The 27,682-nt window shown below is 43.7% G+C and overlaps 1 protein-coding gene across 2 annotated transcripts in view; it reads right to left on the bottom strand.

Moving 5' to 3' along the window:
• Nucleotides 1–10,578: 10,578 nt before the first annotated feature.
• MDM4 (MDM4 regulator of p53) overlaps nucleotides 10,579–27,682 on the bottom strand; it is a 40,657-nt gene continuing 23,553 nt past the window's right edge. For both annotated transcript variants that reach the window (XM_030221042.1, XM_030221041.1), the window contains exons 5-11: nucleotides 26,388–26,440; nucleotides 25,162–25,229; nucleotides 23,994–24,093; nucleotides 17,887–18,053; nucleotides 17,356–17,508; nucleotides 16,944–17,027; nucleotides 10,579–14,781 (exon numbers count right to left, since the gene is read on the bottom strand). In XM_030221042.1, coding sequence (XP_030076902.1) covers nucleotides 14,203–14,781; nucleotides 16,944–17,027; nucleotides 17,356–17,508; nucleotides 17,887–18,053; nucleotides 23,994–24,093; nucleotides 25,162–25,229; nucleotides 26,388–26,440 — 1,204 coding nt within the window. In that variant the 3' untranslated portion in view covers nucleotides 10,579–14,202. The remainder of the gene's footprint in view (nucleotides 14,782–16,943; nucleotides 17,028–17,355; nucleotides 17,509–17,886; nucleotides 18,054–23,993; nucleotides 24,094–25,161; nucleotides 25,230–26,387; nucleotides 26,441–27,682) is intronic.

The raw sequence follows: 27,682 nt of genomic DNA, 5'->3' as shown, positions 1-27,682 counted from the left end.
TCCGCTTCAGCTCTTTGGTTCCACTCTTCAACCCAGTAGATTCTTTCAGATACCTCAGAGTCATTCTTGATTCACAATTATCATTCACACTTCAGATTTCAAATGTTTGTAAAACAGGTTTTCATGCTTTACCAGCTCTGTGCTGTCAGTATTTTAGTCACGATACTTTTCATTCCCTCATTCTCTCTCTTTACTTACTACAAGATTAGACTACTGTAATATCATATACTTAGGCTGTACTCAGACTTCTATTAAAAAGCTTCTGTCTCTTCAGAACACAGCCATTTGGTTGCTTTGTCATGCCCACTGTTATGATTATGTATCCCCATTGGTTCAAAAATACCACTGGTTACCAATCCATCAATGCATACTCTTTAAATTGTTAGTCCTTACATTTAAATCCCATAGGCTTGGTCTACCCCACTATCCCCTACTCTCCAGCTCGTCTTCTTCATTCAATAAATGACCACCACCTAATTCTACCTAGTCCCAAATTTTCCCAGTTAGAATCTACTTGGCATGCTTTCTTCTTTGCTGCCCCTTTTCACTTTATTCTCTCCCACCTGACGTCCATGCCGAAACGTCCTTTAAAACTTACACATTAAAACTAAAGACCTGGCTCTTTGCTAAAGCTTTTAGCACAGACTGATTTGTTGTGGCAAACTGCTGCTGCCCTCCCCTCCTCTTCAATCCTTCTACTATCTCTATCCATCTTTGCTCTATCCACTTTCCTGTCAAATTTTGTAGTTCCTTTCCTTTTTCTTAACAGAAGTTGTTTTTTGCAATGTAAACTGCCGAGAGCTGTTAATTAGTCATGGCAGTAGAGCAAGTTCTAATAATCCATAAACCATAGCCAACAGACAGACGTAAAACACTCCTAAGTTCAGCAGACACAGGCTGATCTCCGAGGTCCTGCATTCCTCCTCTGCTGCTTGCCCACATAAGCACAGGCCTGCTGGCAGAAGAGACTTCAAAAGGGCGCAGCAACATTCAGGATGCTTTTTCTGTAAGCAAATATGGTCCCAAAGAACAACAAGGGCATCCAATCCAAAAACTCCAATGTGGAAACAAACAGAGCAGATCAGTGGTAGATATGAACAAATCTTTACTGTAGAATTTCAACCCAATACAATGCCTGACACAGGCCGTGTTTTGGCCAAAGGGGCTGCATCAGGGGCTACAAAATAATAAATAATAATCAAAATTACAAATATAAAAACATTACAACTAAAAAAATACAAAATGAAAAATGAAAACCATGACATGTCAAACAGAATGCAAAGCTCAATATATAAGTATAGCATATATATGTATATGGAAAATCAAAAATAGTAACGACAAATATTACTCTGACTTAAAAAATAGATATAACACATATAGTACTTGAAAGCATTAATATAAAATATATCAATAGAAATCAAACAAAATAAAACATGGAAAAGAAAATAAGATGATACCTTTTTTATTGGACATAACTTAATACATTTCTTGATTAGCTTTCGAAGGTCTCCCTTCTTCCTCAGATCGGAAATAAGCAAATGTGCTAGCTGACAGTGTATATAAGTGAAAACATTCAAGCATTACTATGACAGTCTGACAGGGTGGAAGGATGGGGGTGGGTCGGAGGTATGCATGGGGACATCAAAGCATATCATTGATATTCTAACAGGGTGGGTGTGGATAGGTGAGGGGTGGGGTGATCAACAGACACATACAGCTTTATGGTTTATAATGGGCTAGGAACCCCAGATCCTTGTTAAGTCCTTTCTGTTGGGTGTTAAAATATTCAATCATTCTGACTTCAAAGGTCTTACGTTCTTGTATAGTTTTAAAGTTACCTTTCAGGATTCTCACTGTGAAGTCACTAGTACAGTGTCCTGGTCCTGTAAAATGCTGACCAACAGGCGTGGGAGCCCTACTGGCACCAGTATTGTTCATGTGATGTCTATGTAAATTGAATCTTGTCTTAAGCATCTGGCCTGTTTCTCCAATATAGCATCCTTCGTTACATTTTTTACACTGAATGATATATATATCAGACTGTCATAGTAATGCTTGAATGTTTTCACTTATATACACTGTCAGCTAGCACATTTGCTTATTTCCGATCTGAGGAAGAAGGGCAACCTTCGAAAGCTAATCAAGAAATGTATTAAGTTATGTCCAATAAAAAAGGTATCATCTTATTTTCTTTTCCATGTTTTATTTTGTTTGATTTCTATAGATTCTACATGGAATGTTGCTACTCCACTAGCAACATTCCATGTAGAAGTCGGCCCTTGTAGATCACCAATGTGGCCGCGCAGGCTTCTGCTTCTGTGAGTCTGACGTCCTGCACGTATGTGCAGGACGTCAGACTCACAGAAACAGAAGCCTGCGCAGCCTTCTACATGGAATGTTGCTAGTGGAATAGCAACATTCCATGTAGAATCTCCAATAGTAGCAACATTCCATGTAGAATCTCCAGTAGTAGCAACATTCCATGTAGAATCTCCAATAGTAGCAACATTCCATGTAGAATCTCCAATGGTATCTATTTTACTGTCATAGTAATGCTTGAATGTTTTCACTTATATACACTGTCAGCTAGCACATTTGCTTATTTCCGATCTGACGAAGAAGGGCAACCTTCGAAAGCTAATCAAGAAACGTATTAAGTTATGTCCAATAAAAAAGGGATCATCTTATTTTCTTTTCCATGTTTTATTTTGTTTGATTTCTATTGATAACCTTAAGAGTGGACTAACACGGCTACCACACTCCTCTATATAAAATATATAATGCAGCATATGCTTAAGCACAAAAAAGTAAAATATCATAGTACCGTGAAGCTCATAGGCCATATATCCCCTTAAAAAAACATACCAGAAAGAACATACGTATATAATGTAGTAGAAATTGGACATACATTGTATGGCTAAAGCTGGCTCTACTACTACTACTTAACATTTCTAGAGCGCTACTAGGGTTACGCAGCGCTGTACAATTTAACAAAGAGAGACAGTCCCTGCTCAAAGAGCTTACAATCTAATAGACAAGTGAACGGTCGGTCCGATAGGGGCAGTCAAATTGGGGCAGTCTGGATTCACTGAACAGTAAGAGTTAGGTGCCGAACGCAGCATTGAAGAGGTGGGCTTTAAGCAAAGACTTGAAGACGGGCAGGGAGGGGGCTTGGCGTAAGGGTTCAGGAAGGTTGTTCCAAGCATAGGGTGAGGCGAGGCAGAATGAGCGGAGCCTGGAGTTGGCGGTGGTGGAGAAGGGTACTGAGAGGAGGGATTTATCCTGTGAACGGAGGTTACGGGCGGGAACGTAAGGGGAGATGAGGGTAGAGAGGTAGTGAGGGGCAGCAGACTGAGTGCATTTGTAGGTAAGAAGGAGAAGCTTGAATTGAATGCGGTATCTGATCGGAAGCCAGTGAAGTGACCTGAGGAGAGGGGTGATATGAGTATATCGGTTCTGGCGGAATATGAGACGTGCAGCAGAGTTCTGAACAGACTGAAGGGGGGATAGATGGCTAAGTGGGAGGCCGGTGAGGAGTAAGTTGCAGTAGTCCAGGCGAGAGGTAATGAGAGCGTGGACGAGAGTTCGGGTGGTGTGTTCAGAGAGGAAAGGGCGAATTTTGCTGATGTTAAAGAGGAAGAAGCGACAGGTCTTGGCTATAAGCTGGCTCTAAGGATGGATAAGGAGACATTTGCAAAGCAAAGGCCACATTACAAGCAGAGGAGCATAGCTGAGAAAGTGGTTCAGTCCACTATTGCTCAACCTGTTCAAACCCAAGCAAGATGATTAAAAGCATTATCTGGCTCCTGTGAGATGTGCCAAGCATGCAAAAGAAACAGAAACTTAAATAAAGCCATGCTATTATCCTTATTTTACTGGGAGCTAAATCTATAATCTGTGATCTGTAACTCATAGTTTAACTGATCAGATTGGAAGACAAAATACTTTTTTTTTGCAATTTGAAAACTAATGTAGTAATTAAGTTGGATCCCAGTTCCCAGCTGGCAGATGTGGGTGGACACAGTCTTTTCCGAACAGAATCAATGTGACAAGTCCCTCCTACCCCCCCCACCTCCACCCATTCCTCCAAGTGACAAGGCAAACCCACAATGATAGCACCTGCTTAAAAAAGCATCACCCCTGACCCCCCAAAGATCAACATAGTTTGTCATCAAAACCTTAGCAATCATTTTATTTAATTTTTTTAACAAGTTTTAATTGTAAAAGCCAATAGGTCAGTAGCACTGCAAAATATAGGCCTCAGTTTATCCGCTGTAATGGAGTCATGTGAGGCAGCAGGTACAGACATGGCTTTGGTGAGACATACGCACTTGTCCAACATGTAAAAAAAAAAAGAAAGTCAATGCACCCTTGTAAACGTTATTCTACGGTCTAAAAACATACAATTCAAAATGAATTAAAGGAGTTTGTTTCGCATGAAAAAGGCACAAGTCACCTTAGATCACCACAGGTCTCACTCTTGTTATGCACAGTACTTCACCACCTATGCTATGCTGTTCCTGTGCGTTTCTGAAGCTTAAAAACATGACCCTGTACTCCTGGGAGAAAAATCAGAGACAGGCCCCCAGCTTCAAAGCTTTGCAATTAATGTGCTCTCTCCTGCCCTCTAGAGATGCCTGCCTGCAACAGAAGCATCTATGACAGGAGCCAGTAACTATTGAAAGAATCACATCCCCCTCCTTTTTTTTTAAATTTAGAGCATATTTTGGGTGGGGGATGTCACAGGGCCTGGCAGTTAATCTGCTCCCCTGATCTCTCTAGATACCTGCATTTGACGGGAGCCAACTACTGAAATGATCACAATGCTGATTTTTTTTTTCCTACAGTGAGTACGGGGTGGGGGGTGTCACCAGCAGAGATGCAGACTTGCTCTAGGCTTGTATTTACATCAAGAACAGATTGAATGCATCAGGACTCCTGCTGTCCCCATGGCTCCATTAGCTATTTTGGCTTAGCCTGGCTTTAATCACAGATGACTTATGACTGCAGTGACTATAATACAGCCCTGTCCTTGAGGGGTTATTGGATACACAAACACTTGTTCCAGGTTTCATCTCCCCCCATTAATCTGAACAAATAAAATGCTCCTCTCAGCAGTTCAGAAGACTGAAAGCAAAGAATTTCTCACCGAAGCCTTTTTTTTTTTAATGACAATGTATTCCCACTGCAAAGACTGCAGCTATCTGTAATCCCAAGGCTAGTTATCCTGACCCATCTTCCTCAGTGATTACCACCCCCTTCTAGCCTGTAGCAAACCTGGGAAGCTGCCTTTAGTACCATGTGAATCCCCTTCGTGGCCGACTCCCCTCCCAACAAAAAAAATTCTGCAGATACCCTAGGGCAGAGATCTTCACTATTTTTCAAGCAGGGGCCCGTTTGTGAAAATGATCTTCAGTGCCAGAGCCAAGAAAAAAAATCACTGGACAAAGCAGCAGATACCTTGTGAACCTCCACCTTCCTGCCTCCTCTCTCAACCATTTCTATCTGGCTCCCCCTAGAGGTTGAAAAAAGCACTATAGAACTCAGTGTAGCTCAAACTCACGCTGCCCCGCAATACAGGTATTACACGGTGTGTATTCTTCAGTGACACAATAACCTCCAGAAGTTGTCATCAAAGCCCCTGAAAAGCTCCACTTCAGCTCATTCAAATCTATTCAGCCACGATCACAGCACTGGCTTTGATTTCCGATTACGGGTGTTGCCACCTAAATCTCCACTAAGCTTCTTTGGATCCATTCCTTCTAAACAGGATTCCTTTGTGTTTATCCCACACATTTTTGATTTCCATCACTTCCTGCGGGAGGGCATTCCAGGTATCTACCACCTTTCTCCATAAAAAAACAAATACTTCCTGACATTATTCCTGAGTCAGGCCCCCTTCGACCTCAACCAACCCAACTTAAGTGCCTAAACCCTGCAACACAATGAAACCGAAGTTCGTAATGGACACTGCATAACTCTTCCTCTCTACGATTCCCCAATGTGTCTATAACACATTAACCTTATTCGACCACATCATCACTTTGTATTTGTTTCTCTACCGAAGATGGCGAATGCCTCTACGGTACTATGTAAGCCACATTGAGCCTGCAAGTAAGTGGGAAAATGTGGGATACAAATGTAACAAATTAATTAATTGTCCTCTAGTTCTACCACCTTCCCATCTCTGGTACAGGTTTGGGGTTTGCAGATTAATACCTTTCAAATATTTGAGCATCTGTCTCTTATCACCCGTTTCTCCTTTCCTCCAAGGTATACATGTTCAGGTCAGCAAGTCTCTCCTTCTACATCTTGCTATGGAAATCCCATACCATTTTTGTCGCTTTTCTTTGAACTCAAGGTCACACCCAGTGCCACTGCAACAGTGCCTCCACTTATTCTTCCTTTCATTGGGCCAGCGTGGCTCATGATGCCTCAGGTACTGTAAGGCCTTTGGGAACAGGGACCTATCTGTAACTCAATTGTTGTAAGTCACTTTGAACTTACTCTGGAAAGGCAGGCTAGACATTAAAAAAAAAATAAAAAGTCACCACTCTTATCCCAGCACTGCCTAATCCAGGGCAATAAAAAAATCAGAGCAGGAATAAAGGCCAGATTTTCTTTCAGGGCAGACTTAACCCTTTAGTGGGCCCCAGACAAGAAGATTTTTAACCCCCACCCCAAATATGCACACCAGTACATTAGCTTTGTTACATCAATAAGCAGTTATGTGCCAACTCGTCACCTGTGATCTGAGGGATCTGCTTTAAAACCACTGTACAGGCAGAAGCCTTCGAAGTGAACATTACCCTATGGAACCCCCTAGCTGTGCATCTTTGGCTGCAAGACAGATTTATTTATGTTACATTTGTATCCCACATTTTCCCCACCTATTTGTAGGCTCAAAGTGGCTTACATAGTACCAGAGAGGCGTTTGTAGACTCCGGTGAGAATACAAAGTGATGTGGTAAGATAAAGTTCATGTGGCAACAACCACATTAGGGCATCGACTAACGGAAGATTTCTGTTATGTCCATTACGTTCTTTAGTTTTGTTGTGTTGCAGAGATCAGGCATTTATGTTGGATCGGCCGGGTAAGCCTTTTTAAACAGGTTGGTTTTTAGTTGTGGTTTGGAAGATTCATAAATTACTTAATTTATGACTGCAGCTTATTTCATTACGCTGAACTCTTTGGGGCCTCAGATTTAGCCAGTGGCAATCTGTGTTTTGCTGACCGTCGCTGGCATTATCCCTGGAAATTCACGTCCTGACTCTGGCACTGAATTTCCAGATATATAGAGCCGGCAAAAACACAACCAGTTAAGTGCAATTTTCAGCACTTAACCAGATAAAGATAGGACTGACTTTTATGCAGTTACCTTGGCTAGTTAACTGCTGAATATCAGCACTCAGCTGGCCACGTGCTGACTCCACCCCCAGGCCACTTCCAAAACAGCTTTCACTTTGAGCACTCATTGGACATTTTCAGCAGCCCTGTCCCATTAAGCACCACTGAATATGCCCGATTCACCCTGGTCAGGCAATTTAAACTGCCTCTCCTGGCTCTTTAAATCCTTTTAAATACTGGGTCCTATCAGAAGTTGCTAAACTGATTAAGAGTGTGCCAGGCCCCACTTTGTGAATGAATTCCCCTCCCAGCTAACAAAAAGAAAAAGGTGAAGTGGGCAGTGATTTTTTTCTAAAACTTACATTTCTGAGGTGGGCATGTGTGCAGATAAAGAATTCATCATTTATTTGAAAAAGTTTTATTTTTGACTAAAATCGCATTTTTAAAGCGTTTTTGTTTATTTTGTAAAACAAGTCCTCTGCATCAGTGTTAATTTTGTACCATACAAATTTATCAATTTGAAGTTTTTTTTACTCACTTTTACTAATTACTAAATGTTTGCGTTCAGCACTTCCTTTTTGAACCAGTATAAAAGCAGCTTTTGAATCCAAAATGGCAGATTCCACTGCATGACATTAAGACCTGAAGGTGTTACTCTGCTGACTTGGATTGAAACTCTATGGTTCCACTAAGTTTACCAGGGGTGGGTTTTGTTTTTTTGTAGTTTTGTGTCTAGTCATTAGTACCAAATTGTTTTCCATTTGATTCACTCAGTTTTAATATGCATTCCTTAAGCTATCTTGGATGTATTTCTGCCAACCAGGAAGACAGCCTGAAATATCCCTGGTAGGTAGGTGTTCTCTTTAGACTTCCCACATATGGTGACTCACTTATTGTGGTTAGAAATCACTTTTTTAATTTTGAGTTTTAATTTTGTAATTTATAGATGTTTGGTTTAACACTATCAAATGTGTATGTTTCTGGAATGTATAATTTGTATTTTTTTATAAGTTATGTTTTTAGAGTTAATTTGAGCTTTTCAGTTTTATTGACTGAGTATACATTGAGAACATGAATGATAAGGCTACTGTGATGATGAAGCTCCCACCTCAGGCTCCCAGATCCCTCTTTCACTCAGGGTGAGCTGGTTCTCAGTATGCAGATTTTATGCAAATTAATCTACCACCCTTTTCTGCTCAGGGTGACCTGCTTCTCAAAAAGCAAACATAGTCAGGTTTCACCAATCAGGCTATTTTCATACACAGCTTTATTCCAGCCTCTGGGGCACACTTCTTTTAGCTTAAAACACTTTCACAAGCTCCAAGCTTCAACAGTTCTTCCAGCTTAACCATTTCATTTCTTCCTACTCAGTGCAATCTTCCCTTTGAAACATTTCCTCTTGCACAGTTCAATATCCATAGATTTCTTCCCCCTGAGCCCTCTCACCCAGCCATTTGGGCTCAGTACCAACTCAGTCCCCGGACCCACAGTCCCACTAACTCAGTCCCCGGACCCACAGTTCCTCTTCACTGTTCTAGACACAGTCTTTTCACCACCAGGCCATAGGGCTCAGCCAGCACTTCTCATGGGGATCCCTTCTGCTTCAGTTACCAGCCCCTTCTCCAGCTGCCAGCTCTCTTTCCTCCCTTCACAACTCAGGAGGAGTATAAGTAGTTAATAGCCAAACAGGCCCCAGCCCATAACCTGCTGCACCTGTTTCTATCCCCAGGACTCTCCTCGGTCCTAACGACCTCCAGCTATCCTCCAGGACTCTCCCCGGTCCTAGCGACCTCCAGCTATCCTCCAGGACTCGCCCCAGGTCCTAGCGACCTCCAGCTCTACCTCCCCTTTCTGGCTCCCTTCAGCGACTCACCCAGCCCTTTCCCCTGGACATTTTAGGGGGGACAACGCCCCCTAGGGGCCTAACCAGGGTAGGACAGCCTCTTCCTTCTTACAACATATATACGTACATATGTGCCATCTGCATATAGTAATGTGATAACTTGTTGTATTTACCCCTGATGCAGCCATATTGGCGAAATGTGGTGTTGGAACTTGTGCAATGAAGAATTTTTGGCCTTCTGTTTTGTCTGCTTTGGTCTGTTCATGTATTTTGCTGCAGCCTCTTCCAGTTTGCTGTGTTATCCTGAGGCCTATAAACCAAAATATGACTGCATCAAAACTATCCTTAAGTAATCTGATGGCTATTGATTGGAGTTTTACAGATCCCTTTTAAGAGGCATTGCAATCAACTAACTTGCTTATGACAATGGAAAGAATTGTATGTAGCAGGAACTCCAAAGTATGGCACAGGGGAGTGAGCAGACAGAAAGCACTGCCCAGGGGAGTGAGCAGAAAGCAGGCACAATTCAGGGCAGTGCCCAGTAAGCTACAGGAATTTCAGCAGTTTCTATTCCAATTTATGTTTATTAGATTCTTGATATACTGTCTTTCTGTAGTAAAACACATTTGCAGACCACATCCACATTTTCATGCACCTGTCTGTGGAGGATATGTTTGGGAAGGAGGGGGGGGGGGTAATTTTATAGTCATCTCATTTTCATTATATACAAGAAATTAAACCAGTGAGGCAGACTCCTTTACACATTGAGGAATGTGTTTCTAGTGCTGCCTACCGAACCACTGTTACATGCATTACTGTCTCTTCACAAGCTCTGTACCTCACACCAGTAGGGTAAGAAAAGCAACCAGTAGAGCTTTTGTAGAAAGAATTCCTCCCAGTTCTTCCAAAACTGCAGCAAATGATCATGTGATCCCTTTAGTGTCTATTAGATGTCCTTCCTCCCTTTTCCTAAGCAATGCTGAGGATACTCGGAGAATACAAACACCAGTCTGCACAGGGCTGTCACATTCTGCTGCAGAGGTTGCCATGGAAGTCTGCTTTAATTTGCACATTTCTGCTGCTGCACCAGGCTCATGAACAAAACTCCAGCCCCCAAGTCTTTCGGTATTTTATTTATAAAACGTTAAATAAGTAAAGAAAGTATAACAAGCTGGAACCCAACTTGGGGAGAGTAAGATTTACCCTGCCAATCTGAATGCTGCACTCAGCAGACTGGCACAGAGAAGAGAACAACTTTCACTTTATTTATTTGCTGCAATTGTATCCCACATTTTCCCACCTCTCTGCAGGCTCGATGTGGCTTACATTATGCCGTAATGGCGATCGCCATTTCCGGAATGAGAAGTACAGAATATTATTGCAATTTCTGATGAGTTCTGTCAGTTTTGCTCTAAAGCAGGTTCAGTTCAGATCTGCACAGCTCATAGCAGTTAGGAAGCATTTCTAGAATCTGCAAACTAACTTTCCTTCCCAATGTTAACCAGTCCCACCTGAGAAAGGACACGAGTCAGTTTAACTGTATCATCAAGTTTTAATACTCTTAAATATTTATCCAAACTGTACTTACAAAATACACATCTTCAGAAACTGTAATTAAAAGGCTTAAAATGAAAAATAAAAACTACAGCATTCTTATGACTACTTCAAGGCAGCAAACTCTAGTCTCATCTTTCACAAAGAACTTGCATTTTGCGGTGCGGAAAACAGAGAGAAATCCTGTCACTGATGAACACAGAATCTGTGTGTGTAAGGCTGATGTAGTATGACAAGATAGGCACAGACACAATTTGCTACAATTTCATTATCTGCACTTACTTGTAAAGCTCTAACCATCACAACTAAGGGACAAAGGAGTCACTTCCCAATGTAACCAAACAGATCAGTTTCTCGGGACTATTTAACTAATCCGAAAAAGCATTAACCTCACTAGGAAATTCCTGACATTAAAAGACTGAGCATTACGACAGCCCCTCACCCCGATTCCAGAGACAGTTGTAAAATTAAGTGTGATAGTGGCTGGGCATCAGGGGAGTCAGAATGTATCCTTTTATCCATGAATCATGTTTTCTAAGCTGCAAAAAGAAACAGCCTGCAAATTTAAGGAAAGCTACAACTCCAAGTTAATCTGACATCTGCCAGGGCTTGACTATTCCAGCCATGCAACTCCCTTATAAAAGGTATCAGAAACAAGGAACTCACTGCAAAAATCAACCACTATCAAATGGCAATAAACTGGTAAAAGGGCCTGATGCTGTGCTCGACTACAAATGTGTGCACACCTGGAAACACAGAATGGATCCTTTTTGTAAGTTAGTACAGAAGCACCAAAAAACAGCAGTGATGCAGCAGTCTAGGGTGCCATAAAAGGACTATGTGCTGAATCCCAAGAATACCTGCTTCAAACACTACTGATGTTTTAGTCAAAAGTGAACAAGAGTTCTTGGCATATCACTTGCCTGTGAGGGAAATTCAGGTCAGGCACCTTGAGACAGCAGACAATTAAAGCCTGCAAGAAATGTGAAACACTTGGGAACAGCTACTTTAAAACCCAGCCCCATTTTCCTCCGTTTTAAATACAGCATTTTAAAAAGGTACACACATACCTGTGAGGTATACGGGTAATACTGTGAAAGAAAATTCTAGGAAAATCCAGAGTCAGGTCCAAACAGTTTTGGGGAAAAAAAAAATCAACATATTTCAATGAAACAACCTATAAATAAAAGGAGAGACTGGCCTGCTCATCACCACTGGGGAAAAACATGGAGAAAAAAAAAACAAAACTGAAAAATGCAGTGTCTGCAAGTCACAGCACCTGAGCCACTCTTTTCCCCTCCCTTCTCACAACCCAGGGCAACAAACAGACCATCAGGGTTACAGCATGTGGCTTATTAAAGAGGCAGCTTGAACTATGTACGTGCTTGGCAGTCTCCTCCTCTCCCAGCATTTATCACTTATCACAGGTGAGGAGGCACAGCTCCAAAAGGTGCTGCGAGTGCAGCAGAACATGGCAGTAAGACTTAAAAAAAGGTTCTGCACCACCCAACACTTTCAGACAGCAGGCAGTATATTGAGCATTTTCTGCTCAAATCCTCCCACACCCAGCATGCTGGAGATCAGAGATGGGAGAAAAAAAAAAAACCCGTTAAACACACATACATATTGGAGTCAGGATATTGGTCCATCCTGAGCTCTTCACTGGGCCATTTGTACTGGGCTGGTATTACCTGGCGTTGTCTTAACATATGGGGGAAGTGTTTTTCTCCTCTTGACTGTAAAGGAAGTATTTTGAGGCAGTGGAGTAGGATTCAAAAAGCAAACACCTCTGTTATATCCAGCCAGCGATGCCAAATCCACTTCTGAAGATCATGAAATAAGCACCCTCTCTTGGCCATTACTGTGTACTTTTTCATAGTAAAAATAAAAAGCCTCCATCCGTAACCCCCGAGACCAGTGGAAATAATTAAAATATCAGTCTGCGGGTCCTACTGCACTCGCTTCTTCCTTATACCGAAAAGACAACGCTTTTCACAGTTTGCCTTTCCTTTACACACCACAATTTCTCATCTGTCTCCTATTCACAACTTTCTTGCATCACCCAAAAGCACTTTTACATAAACCCTGTATAGCAACTTCGTCAACAAAACAAATTTATCAGTCAGGGTAGCAGTTTATGAGCACATTACTTCCTCATTCCAAAGCTGGCTGTTAATTAACAGTGTAGGAACATGATGTCCATACACAGAAGCATCACCAACACTACGACTTCCGTTAGTTTTCTCCAATCTACAGAAACAAAGGTTAATAAATAAAAAGGGTCTTAGCTTCTATTTTTTGGTTAACATCACACCATTCTGAGTAGCTTTCAGGAGTGAAGCCCCCCTTGCTCATCAGGTGTTAGCTTCTGAAAGCTAATTTTAAATTTAAAAAAAGGTCTCACGATTTCTTTTTTTAAACTGTGCACCAACACAGCAATTGCACGCCTTTTACAAAGTTCTTTCAAGAAAATCATCCAGTGGACAGGAAGAGAGTCTCATGTCGTGGCTTTCCAGGACTGAAGAGTGAAGACTGGTGCATTCGTGCATGTATCTATGTGCAAAAAACAAACAAAAACAACAACAACAAAAAAGCCCTTTTCAAACTTTGAAGATGAACGTCTCATCGTTAGGCAGTGATATAGCTAACCGCATTTGGGGCCCTTTTTACAACAGTGTGGAAGCATTTTTACCAAGTGCTAACCGTGTAGGCACCCATGGGAATATTATGGACATTTACATGGTTAGCACTTGCTAAAAACACCAGCACTCCTTTGTAAAAGACCCCCTTGGACAGCAGAGAAAAATGTATTGTCATTTTTCATCTTGCTTGCTTCACATACAAATACATTTTGCGTGTGGTTTTGTAAAAACACAGTTCTGGTGCTGCTCACTGTCCAAAACAGAGAGCTTTCCCCTTTGGTTAAATCAAGGAAACCTGCCAAAAACTGGGCACTGGTTGCCCTATTATCAAAAATAAAAGGTACCACCTAGGACTTTGCTATCTGATAGCTCATCCGGCTTTCTGCCCCACAAAGAGATTTGAGTGCTGAGGTTTCTCAAATACTACCATCTTGGTCCTCTGCTAGCAGCTTTGGCTCTTTACATAGGAGAAACATTAATGATGCCTTTATTTAAGAGACATTCCATTTTTCCCAGTTATATCAAACCAGCACAACCCCTACTCCCAAGGAAAAAACAACAGAAAAATCCTTCATCAAGTGAAATTGTGAGCCAATAATTGCTGGTGCTGCTCTCCTGGCAGGGTCACCTGCTCTCGCATCTATAATAGGGTTTAGACAGCGTTGCAGGGACCACTGATAACACATTTGGTAAATGAAAAACATCCCTGTGCTCTGCACTCTCCAGCAGCAGAAAGAAACCCTGGTATGGGTGAAGCTGTATAAACACCCCTGGCTTCCAAGGCTCTGCGGAAAGGACATACATAGCAGGTTCTACTATGCCACAAATACCTTCACCACCATATGAATCTGTTTTTTGCAAACAGGACAGGGAAGTTGGCCCTTCTGCAGCATTTTTGCACACGGGAAGCAGGTGACAAGGTGAGCTGTCCTTCCGTGGATAATGTTGCCATTGCGTGGTCTCCGCTTGCAGAGCCTGCAGGGCTCCAGCAGCCCTTTGCAGGATAGCACCGTGTCGTTCTGCAGCTCTGCAGTCTGTAGCCTAGAACTCTGCCTCCTGTCTTTGTTCTCTGAAGCAGAAGGTGACAGAAGTGTGGACTCTTCTAGATCCAGTGACTCAATGGAACTGCAGTGAGTCAATCTGGGTTTCTCCAGAATAGAATTCAAGTCTTTAGGCCGGACGACCGGAGCAGAGATGGTCCTGCGGCAGTCTGGGATATCAATCCCCTTGTCATCCTCCTTCTTGAGCGGCTTGGAGCTGATATTTGATGTGGAGAGGGAATGTACCAGCTTGGGGCAGTCTGCGTACCAGTCTTTCCGCAATGCCCAACAACGAAAGCAGTAACGTTTTATAGGTGAATTAAATTTCTTACACTTAGTGCACTGCCAGGAGTCCTAAAACATATGATGGGAAAAAAAGAGAGAAGAGTGGAAATAAGATGAGCTGAAGAGAACTCATACACAGTATCAGAATTGCCTAACTATCCAGTCAAAGCGGTTTACAGACTCTATGCAGGTATTTTCTCTGTCCCTACTGGACTCAGTCTGTTTTTATACCTGGGACAATGGAGGGTTAAGCGACTTGCACAGGGTCACAAGGAGCTGCAGTGGGAATCGAATCCACTTCCCTGGTTCTCAGGCCACTGCAACTAACCATTAGAATACTTCTCCATTCCAGTCCCAGAGTCGAGGCAAAGTTACATAAAGTATTGTCACACACCGGGACAGACCTAAGGCCCATCAAGCCCAGTGTCCTGTTTCCAACAGTGGCCAATTCAGGCCACAAATACCTGGCAAGATCCCAGAAAAGCTTGATACATCTTATGATGCTTATCCCAGAAATAAGCAGTGGATTTTCCCCAAGTTAATTTAATAATGGTCTATAGACTTTTCCTTTAGGAAGCCGTCCAAACCTTTTTTTAAACCCAACTAACCGCCTTTACCACATTCTCTGGCAATGAATTCCAGAGTTTAACTACATGTTGAGTGAAGAAACATTTTCTCCCATTTGTTCTAAATTTACTACTTTGTAGCTTCATCACATGCCCCCTAATCCTAATATTTTTGGAAAGAGTAAACAAATGATTTAAGTCTACCCCTTCCACTCCACTCATTATTTTATAGACCTCTATCACACCTCCCCTCAGCTGCCTTTTCTCCAAGCTGAAGAGCCCTAGCTGCTTTAGCCTTTCCTCATAGGGAAGTTGTCCCATCCCCTTTATCATTTTCGTCACCCTTCTCTGTACCTTTTCTAATTCCACTGTATCTTTTTTGAGATGCGGTGACCAGAATTCAACACAATATTCGCGGTGTGGTCACACCATGAAGTGATACAAAGGCATTATAACGTCCTCATTTTTGTTTTCCATTCCTCTCCTAACAATACCTAACATTCTATTTGCTTTCTTAGCCGACGCAGCACACTCAGCAGAGGGTTTCAACGTATCATCAACGACAACACCTAGATCCCTTTCTTGGCCCGTGACTCCTAACGTGGAACTTTGCATTATGTAGGTAGAATTCGGGTTCCTCTTTCCCAAATGTATCACTTTGCACTTGCTAACAATGAACATCATCTGCCATTTAGATGCCCAGTCTCCCAGTCTCGTAAGGTCCTCTTGTAATTTTCACAATCCTCTTGCTATTTAACAACTTTGAATAACTTTGTGTCGTCAGCAAATTTAATTACCTGACTAGTTCAGGTAGACATTATCACTACTGTGACTAAGGGAAATAATCCTCTGACAGCTTAGTCACCTTTTGGACCGTTTTACTGGCCAAGACTAGGAAAGAAGCTGCCTCCAAAGACTGACTTCAGAGATGCTTCCTCTGTTGCATAATTCCCAAGATCCTGCCATCTCACGTGAGTTGAGGTGCAATAGCTTGTGCTACCTTCAAAGATTGTCAGACACAAAGAAACAGTGCAGGGTAATACAGGCAAATGGAGATAGAGACTGTCACTGTCCTCCCCCCACTCCTGGATATTCAGCATTATTTAACTGCTCAGGAACAGCCACTGACCGGTTAAATGGCAATATTCAGCAGGAGATAACCAGTTATCTTCCACTGAATACTGTCACAGTTAGTGCCTAACACATAACTGGCTATATCACGAGATTTATACGGTTAGGCACTGATATTAAGCACCTAACCAGATAAGTTTAGCGGTCAAATAGGACCGTATAAATGGCTGTCCTATCTTTGACCACTAAAATGTTAAACAGTTAGCACTAAATATTGGCATAAACGGTTAGCTTTCTAGCAGTTAACCTCCCCTCCCCTCCCCCCCCGGATATTCAAAACAAGTCGCTGGAAATGTCCTGGCATTGAATATCTGGGTTCAACAGCAGCAAAAGCACTGCCTGTCACTGGCTGAATATCAGACCCTCTATATCCAAACCTCTCAAGGAACTGGTCAGACATGCACTGGCTCTACCAAGATACCAGCAGACACCAAGCTTTGGTGGTCTAGTTGTGGCACAAAAGGTCTCAGTTCGATTAGTAGATATATCAAAGACATACAATGGGCAGAACATTGCTAAAGAGCAAAAAGGTACCTCTGAGTCGTTGCCAGGATCAGTGGTGTCACTTAAGCATTGTGTGCCATCCAGCTCATCTTCATAAATCGCAACCTCTATCACCTGTGAAGAAGAAAATAGGCAATATTCATCAAGTGGAAGAGCCTTTACCATGAGTGATGACCTGCAAACTGCCCTTCATCTATACAGAAAACACGGTCACCTTAAAAAGCCACTATAAAACTAAGACCTGAAGGAGAAAAGAAAACAGAGTCTGATAAATGAAGGCAAAGTGTGGGTAAAGGTACGTTATCAAAACACCAATACAGGTCCTCCATGACTTCTACATCATTGCATTGGGGACAGGAATGTTGTGAATTAGAAGACAATATTAGCAGTGGACATCAGAAAGCTGTGTCCTACTGTTGGTCACCTTCCTTTTCAGACATACCTCTTTGTCACCTGTTTCTTCTCTTCCTCCCTCCCTGTCCTCTTCTGAATCTTGACTCTCCATTTTCACCTCCACACTGAGTTTCTCAGATTCACTCTCATTCAAGAACCAGAGATCATCTGTGGTGTCAGAGACAACAGCAGTGTCTATATCCTAAGGGAGACCAGATGGCGAGAAAGAGTACATTTGACTTGTGACAGTTCTAGATCCTATGCTTGTTTGCGACATCAAGCCCACCCCCAATCCCTCTCCCACAGGTCAGGTAAGCCCTAGGGTTGGTTTGTTTTTGTACAGTGAGGTTCTTTGCTCAGTCCTGCAGCAAAGTGCTTCTACTCTGAAAACAGACAAGTGGTAAGTATGGGAGGTTATTTCATGGCAGCTAGTTACAGGTTGCTAAGGATACCTTCTTCTACTCTAGTCTGCCATACGTAATGGTATGTATAGTTCTGGGCTAGAGAGGGCAGCCCATCCACTTCTTTGGCCAATTCACACAGTGAGACTTGGAAGAGCAGCGTAGTCTTAATACTGTACCTGATTTGTTGGGATGTCCGTTGACCCATTACTCAAGGGATCATAATTATTTCTTAGGTTGCCAACAAACCACCAGGGCAGACCAGCCACATCCCACTCTTCAAATACCAAGTCTAGTCGAGGCTGCTTCCTCTGAGGTTGACTCCGCTCTTGCGTTAGGTCATCGTCTATGGTAATCAAAAAGAAGCCTTTTCAGGAACCTGTTCATTATACACAAACCACCTTTTACTTCTTAAACTGTAACAGCAGCCTGAATTGGTACAAGTGTGTGCAGCACGAGTCTCCCACATTTGTGCCACACTAAGTGCTTTCTAAGTTTAATTAGCTGTATTTATTTATAACCCATCTAATCTGAAATTCCAAGGAACGCAAGCAACTCATGAAGGTAACTGCACTAAATATTTATGAGTCTGTAAATGACTCAACAGGGCTTTGGGACATTAATCTTTCATTGCAGGATACTCTGTTACATGTTTTGAAACTTGACTGCAATATTCTTAACTAGGTAATTTTTGCAGTTAGCTAAATTTACTTCATGAAATTCACAGGGCGAACAAGTTTAGCCAGTTAAAAATGAATCAGCTTCAGGAGCAGTCAAGTGCTCTTTCAGCTTGCTTACATCACTCTCAGAGGCTGGCTGAATTTCAGTTTTGGTTACAGCGCCCAAAATCCTTTTCCTGCCAAGTTTTGGTTTTGGCCAAAAGGTTATTTTGTCTAGCGGTTTCCAACGTATTTTCTCCCTTATTCAAAAGCTGTTAATATTCAACTAGTTTCACTCAGGTTTTTTTGGATGTTGTAGCTTTGCTGAGAGTGGGACTAAGATTTTCTGCAGTATATTGAGATGGAAGACTTCGGCTGTCACACATCATGTGACAGGGTGCAAGAATACCCAGCGACATAATACCAATTGCGAGTCTATGCGAGTGATTTATGGGATCATGTGCCCTTGCACAAAATGGTATATTGGGCAAACACAGCGAAGAATCAAAGATCGAATCGCGGAACATCTGAGCAATCTTAGAATCCAGAAGAAAGAAGCTCCGCTAGTGTCCCATTGGGCGGAAATGAATCATAGTCACATTGACCTCAAATTTGTAGTATTAGATCAGATTGCAGAACGTATAACAGGTGACATTACATCCATGTTGATTTGGAAAGAACAGCGGTTTATCTACTACTGGCAGACTGTTAGCCCACAAGGTCTAAATAAAGAGATTGAATGGGTACTGTGACTTTAAATAAGGGGTGGGGAAGTCACGCCTATGTATGAATACAGCGCATGCACCGGCATCTATCCAACGGTTGGGCTGAATAGCGGCTAAGTCCCAGCACAGGTTAGCTGATTATGGGTTAAATAGAATATAGTTTGTTAATATGTAGTGAATATATCAACTAGCATGGTTTATGTAAAAGTGAGATACCAAGTGCTCCACATATTTTTGTGATAGGATGAGCGTCAATGGTATAGGATTACCACCTATGATTTTATATTTCCAGCTTATGTAGAGTTCCCCTGAGGACGCACAGCGCGAAACATGCCGAGCATGTAGGGAACCAGGGAAGAAAGAACATCGACTCTAGTGATTATGTCATTCCCATACCAAGGGAACCATGAAACTGTGATTGGATTTTAACTTCACTCCAGATGGGGATCCCCACAGGACAGTAAAAGCAACATAACTGAGCGACACAACCTCCAGAATTAAGCTAAGTAGCAATATTTAGTATATTACCAAGTAGTAACGACAAAGAGGAAGGAAGGAGATGTGCAATGATGTTGATTAGGGGGATTAAAACAGTAAATACTGTATGAAAGTCCTGTGGACAATACCCCTCCACTGAGCACAGCATATTTAAAAATAAAAAAAGTAGTTTTGCACAAGAACACTGGGAGGAGGTATTAGTGGGTTTTAAATAGCAAGATACAAGGTTTCCTAACATAGTACTTAGAATTAAATCTTAGTTGCCAATTATTGGACCATTCTTCAAGCTTCACTAGGTCCAAAGATGGAACTCCTGGTGCCGAAGCAGAAGGCTCCTCAATGGAAAACAATGCCAATGCCTCAGAAATAAGAGTACTGAGTTCCTCTTTATGAAAGAACCTCACTAACGTTTGGATCCTCCTCCTCCTCAGGAGGGAGCGCTCCCTCTAGGCTCCTTCAACGATGGCTCCTCTGAACAGTGAAGTCACATCAGATAAGGCAAGAAAAGCAGATATAGCCTCTGCCCCATCCTAGAGGTCTAAATGAGATCTTTTAGGAGCCAGAGGGGCAGCAGGGCGAGAAACTGAAGCATCTTGCAGCTACTCCTGACTGTTCCTGGTTCAGTAAATAGGCCTGATGTAAGAGCAATATAAATGCCAGAGAAAACAAAGATAGTTTCCTCCACGTCCTGCGAGAATCCTAGCTTGCATGCACTGCAATGCATCAAGGTCCCAAAGTGGGAATACAGCTTAACTACCTCTGTGGAAGTCGCCATTCACCCCAACTGGCAAAAGCACAGCACGTGTCCCAAGTAGTGAGTCAGGATCCTTCCTCTGCACTAAGTAGAACTTGCAGCCCTCCAAGTGGTTCTGAGTCAAATTTTAGACCGACTTACCACCACTGACTGCTCCACCCCAAATGCATAGTCTCCACAAGCCTTACCACGGATGAGAAAGGCTCAGGACCGATACTCTGTCCCACACTTTCTTATTTAAAGGTTGTTATGCTGGAATAGGAGCGCTCCACAGGAAACAAGGAGAGGTGAAAGGAGGGAAGAAGTAAATTCACTGAGCACCAGAGACAGATCTGAAGACCTCCAGATAGGACTCTGTAGACTCAAGCCAACCGCAAAGCTAAGCTGGGGTCCAGCTGACCAAGGACCAGGAGCAAAACACTCAGAACCAGAGGCTGAAGAGTGTCCATCCACCTGCTGGAGATAGGGAGTTGAAAACTGAACTCCTCAGTATTTTCTATCTCCACCTGCTGGTTGATGGACACAACTATCCCACAGGTTCTGGAACTGTATTTATGTTAAACTAGTAAAAAAGGCCCGTTTCTGACAAATGAAACGGGTGCTAGCAAGGTTTTCTTCGGAGTGTGTATGTTTGAGAGAGTGTGTGTGAGATTGACTGTGTGAGAAAGAGTGAATGTGCGAGAATGTGTGTGTGACAGACAGAGTGTGACTGGGTGCGAGTATATCTGTGAGAGAGAGAGTAACATATAGCAACATAGTAGATGACGGCAGAAAAAGACCTGCACGGTCCATCCAGTCTGCCCAACAAGACAACTCATATGTGCTACTTTTTGTGTATACCCTACCTTGATTTGTACCTGTCCTCTTCAGGGCACAGAGCATATAAGTCTGCCCAGCACTATCCCCGCCTCCCAACCACCAGCCCCGCCTCCCAACCACCGGCTCTGGCACAGACCATATAAGTCTGCCCAGCACTATCCCCGCCTCCCAACCACCAGCCCCGCCTCCCAACCACCGGCTCTGGCACAGACCATATAAGTCTGCCCAGCACTATCCCTGCCTCCCAACCACCAGCTCTGGCACAGACCGTATAAGTCTGCCCAGCACTATCCCCGCCTTCCAACCACCAGCCCTGCCTCCCACCACCGGCTCTGGCACAGACCATATAAGTCTGCCCAGCACTATCCCTGCCTCCCACCACTGGCTCTGGCACAGAGCGTATAAGTCTGGCCAGCACTATCCCCGCCTCTCAACCACCGGCTCTGGCACAGACCGTATAAGTCTGCCCAGCACTATCCCCGCCTCCCAACCTCCAGCCCCGCCTCTCACTACCGGCTCTGCTATCCAATCTCGGTTAAGCTCCTGAGGATCCATTCCTTCTGAACATTGCGTATCTTCCAGTATGAGGAACCTTAATCAGGTTAGTAAATTGTAAAGGTACCAACCCTGAGATTATTAAACACAAATTATGTAGATGATCTAGGATTATATTCTTTTTTTCCCATTTAAATAACCTGAAACAATTTAAGGCCCCTGTTTACTAAGCCTCACTGTAGGTGCACTAACTTTTTAGTGTTTGTTAAAAATTAGCACATGCTAACGCTAGACACCCCCACAGAAATATATGGGTGTCTCTAGCATTAGCGCATGCCAAAAGGTTAGTGCGCATACAGCGCAGTTTAGTAAACAGGGCCCTAAATTAAATAGTAGGCCTGATATTTAAAAACAAATTTAACCAGGAAGGAAAGGCTGCTGCCTGGTTAAATCATGCCGACATGGTGATCCCTGGGTTTTGAGTGGCACATAACAGACAGGGTCACTGAAAGTCCGGTTAGTGCCAAGGCGGTCTGGATACAGTACTAGGCAGAGTCAGAATTTCCCTGGTTAATGGTGATTTTAGTCCACCAACCACGTAAGTGCCTGGATAAAGTGTATGTATGAGAATCAGTGTGTGCCAGGGGCCCCTCCCTCCCAGTTCCAGGGTCCCCCCTCCCTCCCTCCCAGTTCCAGGGTCGTCTCCCCTCCCAGTCCCATGGTCCCTCCAAGTTTCAGGGTCCCCGCACCCTCCCTCCCTCTGAGTTTCAGAGTCCCCACCCTCCCAGTTCCAGGGCCACCTTCCCTCCCTCCCTCCCAGTTCCAAGGTCCCCCTCCCAGTTCCAAGGTCCCCCTCCCAGTTTCAGGGTCCTGTCCCCTCCCTTCAAGGTGCATGGGGGTGAGGGAGGTTGCTATTCGCTGTCAGCGTAACAACACACTGCGTTTCCCGTCCACCAGCTAAGTCCTGGCCTGACTCACAGCCACCAGGAGCTCTGTCATACTCTTTTACTCACACACATTGACAGGCAACGGCGGGAATGACACAGCCACGGGCACTCACCAGGATAAAGTTTTTAGAGTAGAAAAATGTGCACAAAATACACAGAGTTTAAAATTGCTGTTTCTACCAGCTATAATAATTTTTAAAACTGTTTTAGTGATATTCAATTGTGATATCATGATATTGATATGTACAGATGGTTAGGTTTCAAATAAATTAAAAAGCTGTTCAGGAAGAAACAAAAAGCAAAAACCTTTTTTCCTCCACCTTTTAAGGCACTGTCTATCCAGTTGAAACAGCTGTAGAGTTGTTTGTGATGGAGCAACAATTTAAAAACGACAACGTGGAGAAGCAGCTCCTAGGTCTGTTAGGTTTTGAGTGTATGGCAATGAAGGCAGCGTGGGTGAGTGGAAACAGAGATTAACCAATGGGCTTCTTTACTTACAGTGGAGTTGATTGGCTCATTTCCACTCTTGTCTATTGATCCTCGTGCAGCATCTGAAAGGTTTGCTTGCTTTGTTTTTTCGTGACCGGGGATGACATCTGCGCTGGAGTGGGACCGCTGCTCTCTGCATCCCTCCCCCTTCCCGAGTCGCTGCTGGACCCCGTCCCGCCTCTGCCCACAGTCACCCTCACACACCCTCCTCCCCGATGGACACTCGCACCAGCCACTCGCTCGCCGTCCCACCACCCTCCCTCTTCGTCCGAGATTCGTAACCTGGACTAGAGGAGATGGAGGGCAGTGGGATGGCGAGCGAGCGGCTGGTGCGAATGTCCATCGGAGAAGAGGGTTGGTGAGGGTAACTGTGGGCGGAGGGATGGGGTCCAGTGGCGACTCGGGAGGGGGGAGGGAGAGAGCAGCGGGTCTAGCGGCGACTGTGAAGGAGCGGGGGGGGGGGGGGGGAGAGAGGATGTGGTCCATTCGCGACTGTGTCCAGGTGAGGGAGGGAGGGAGGGGGGGTCCAGCCAGCAGCGAGTTTTTCTTTGCTTTTACCCGCCCTCGACGTCATAACATTTTGACGCGAGGGCGGGGCAGAGACAGATGGACAGATGACGTACGGACACCAGGCAGCCAGGTTTTAGAACGTTGCAGGTGAGAATTATTATTTAGGATGGCTATAAAACCAGCCCGACTGCTGCCTGAACCTCAGGCCTCCTAGATACCTGGCAGATAGACCTAGCTACATTATTCCCTTCATTTCCAATAGAACATCTGTTTAGTAGTCTACTTGCTGCCTACCAGAAAGACAGCTGCTAGTGGATTTCATCAAATCAGCCTACCAGATTGACCTGCATCATGGTTGCCTTGAAGTGATTCTGTATCCCCTGCACTTACCATTGTCAGAAATCTGGCGTTTGAGGAGCAAGGTAGACACCACTGCAGCATCTCCATTGTCTGTTGTTCCCAAGGCAGGGATCCCTCCCTGAACTGCTCTCTGTTGGGTAGCAAGGGAAAAGAGAAATAAGCAAAACCATACTCGACAAAAGCAAGGGGATGTAGCAGTTCCACTCTAGAGCACCAGCTCCTGCTCAACAGCACAGTTACAGCAAGACCTGTGTCTAATCATTACTTCTTCAAATCACACAGAGCAGCATTTCACAGGCTAAAGACAAACTCCAGGAGACCAAGGCTTAGAATGGAAACCAAGGAAGAAATAAAAAGGCCTCAAGTCCATGAATAGCTCATATAAATTTCCTCGAGAATGACTTCCTATTTACTATTCCAACTGAGTTCCATAACCCTCCTCCCAGCTGAAGTATTTACCAATACACAAAACGTAGCCCATTTACTGGATTTCCAACCAAGACAGTGTGTTAAATTCAACCCTTCCTCAGCAGCCCTGGGAATAGTGGTAGAAAAGTTGTATGTCTGAGCAGGAATTGATCAGTACACTGGTCATTGTAAGACACATTAGACCATTCTCTATCACTCAAGGAAACCATGAAATATTTGTGCATGCTGTGGGTATACAGAATTTGAGGCTCCCAGATTCCTGCTCAGCAGCAAATTGAGACTTCCAATCTCCAGTAGACATGATATTGTCCTGCATTTTTGATAGCTATTTTTCTCTTAATGTGGAATATTTGGGCACTGAATAAGACAGGTCAAGAACCCTGACAGCTGCCATCCAGGCTGAAAAATGTATGTGGAGATTTCTACCTGCCCAGGGCTGATGATGCATGACATTTCACACACTGGCAGTATCACCTGTAACAAAAACAAAACCACAAGTGAGCAAGCAAGCGCATACGCATACAGGGCAGGTGCAATCCAGAGGCATTAAGAGGAGGAAGAGCTACATCCCAATGAAAAGGCAAATCACAGAGAAGAGATCTCTGACAGAAGGAGAACAGAGAAGGGTCAGCTCTGTTCCTGCTCTATGGAATCCAGAGAGCTCTGCAGGTGTGCTAAACTGGAGCTGATCAAGAGCTCTGGAAGTCCAGGATGGGCAGGTACAGAGAAGGGGCCACTCTGTACAAGGATACAAAAAGACCTGTTTTACCTTCATTTGGTCCTGGCTGGGGCTATCGATGCTCTGATCCTTTGCGAGAGTAAGCGCCTGGGCAGCACCTGGATTGCAGGCAAAAGAAAAAGAAACCTTCCCAGGTAATAAGCATTCTCACAACACAAAGGGGGTTCACTTCAAGCATCCAAGCCAGGCTTAGCAGTAAGACGGCACTCTTGTACCAGTTTATTTCTGTCCACCCATCAGCACAGCAAGGTGCTAACAACCAGGTGTTGCTAAGCCTGTCTTGATGCTGTAACACGCACACCCATGCACACGTATATAAGTGAAGGGTGGAACATTTTGCACACACATACACTCTCCCTCTTGCACAGATGACCCACCATCACATACTCAATTTAGGTGCCTTGCACTGAATAGCATTATAATTTACAAAAGAGTACACTTTCAGTAAAAGATGCACAGCTTGAACAGACCTAAAATTAGCAGAACCAGGAAATAATTGAGATAGTGCATTTAATCATATGCACCCTACTGTGCACACTGGGGGAGCCTGCACTCATACACCAAAGTGACTCTTCCCTTATCAAAGTACTACACTGGTCTATGTGGCACTTTACATGTCTCTGTGATAAGCCCTGTCTGTACGGGATGCAACTTTTCCACAACCAAGTCAGTTTTCCAGGAATTTAGAGGTCTATCTTTGGTGTGTGTGTGTGTGTGGGGGGGGGGGGGGGGGGGGGGGGGGGGGTCCAACATGAAATCTCCACCCCCCCTTCAATAAAAAAACCATACTGATTTACATCCCATCTGTCAAGCTACTCATAACCTTTCATAAATTTAGTCCAGAAGTTTTGGGTTCTCAGTCAGAAAGCCTTCTCTTAATTACTGGAGCCTATCACATGACCAGACTCTAAAATAATGTTCACTATCTATTGTGTGGAGAGAAGAATGTTTGGGATCATGTTCACTGATTCTAGATGGCAGGTCCTGAAAAGAGCTTGTATAAGTCACACACACACAGGGAAGGATAAAAGGATCAAACTCAAAATGCTAACACATTCGCCACCAAGCTGGATTACACAAATACATAAACATTCCAACTCAAAAAAGTAGATCCACTGCTAAAAAAAAAAAGAAAAGTCTGGGAGCAGGCAGTTCACCATGTCACTAACAGGGAGAAGAGGAAATCTTTTCTTGAGTTAGTCCAAAAAATACACACTCCCCAAAAACTCGAAGTCCACAGAGACTACAAAACCTACCTGCACCTGCTGCTGTGGTGGTTAAGTTCTTTCTCAGCATGTCATACAGAGGGCTGCAAGAGGGTCAAAAGTGTTTTAGTATAAATCACTCACCGCACGTTCGCAGATATCAGCCTACTAAACTGGCATGAGATCACATACCAGATACTCCCAAAACCACCATGCTATTCAGCCAGCAGATGGCACGGAAGGACAGACTGGATAGGCCATATGGTCTTTATCTGCCTTCATTTTTCTCTTGTTAGTCACCCCATCTCTCCATTAGGCCATCTGCGGTTACGTGATACAAAATCACTAGCGCTTCCTCTTAGACATGTTGATATGGAAAATAAATGGGTAATAACTCCCCACCACCACCACCACCACAGCTCAATACAGAGCACCGGACATAGTGCTAACGGAAAAAAAGCAAGAGAAATGCTTTACTAATAGAAGTAGTAATGCTAAGTAACTATTCTGTTCTACGTGTGAAGAAAGGCCATCCTCAAGCACCAACAAATGAAATCAGAGCCTGAGAACTACTACTACTACTTAACATTTCTAAAGCGCTACTAGGGTTACGCAGCGCTGTACAATTTAACATAAAGGACAGTCCCTGCTCAAAGAGCTTACAATCTAAAAGACAAGTGAACAGTCAGTCCGATAGGGGCAGTCAAATTGGGGCAGTCTGGATTTCCTGAAAGGTGAGAGTTAGGTGCCGAAAGCAGCATTGAAGAGGTGGGCTTTAAGCGAAGATGGGTAGGGAGGGGGCTTGGCGTAAGGGCTCAGGAAGGTTGTTCCAGGCATAGGGTGAGGCGAGGCAGAATGAGCGGAGCCTGGAGTTGGCGGTGGTGGAGAAGGGTACTGAGAGGAGGGATTTGTCCTGTGAACGGAGGTTTCGGGTGGGAACGTAAGGGGAGATGAGGGTAGAGAGGTAGTGAGGGGCAGCAGACTGAGTGCATTTGTAGGTAAGAAAATGTGGCAGAAAGCTACAGGAACTACCCCAATTGTATTGGACATTACAGACCTGATTAAAAAAAGAATTGCCAACTGTGCACCTGGATATGCTGCCTGTGGATATTACGAACCACACAAGGAGGTGCTTTCTGGAACAATGAACTACTGCTTAAGAGATAGGGGGAGATCAGCCTGCTTCCAGAAGGATTTCAGCTAGGAAATCTATTATCCATTGGGATGGAGTCCCCTCCCCTGAAACAGTAATCTCTATGAAAACTGCTGGAACTTAAACTCATCCCTGTCAGGCAGATTAGCCATTTTCCACTTAGGTACCAAAAATAGAGTACTGTTTAGAGTGC

Source organism: Microcaecilia unicolor, chromosome 12 (genome assembly GCF_901765095.1).
Source record: "Microcaecilia unicolor chromosome 12, aMicUni1.1, whole genome shotgun sequence".
In the NCBI taxonomy this organism is placed as follows: Eukaryota; Metazoa; Chordata; class Amphibia; order Gymnophiona; family Siphonopidae; genus Microcaecilia; species Microcaecilia unicolor.
This window is presented reverse-complemented; position numbering and strand designations above follow the sequence as displayed.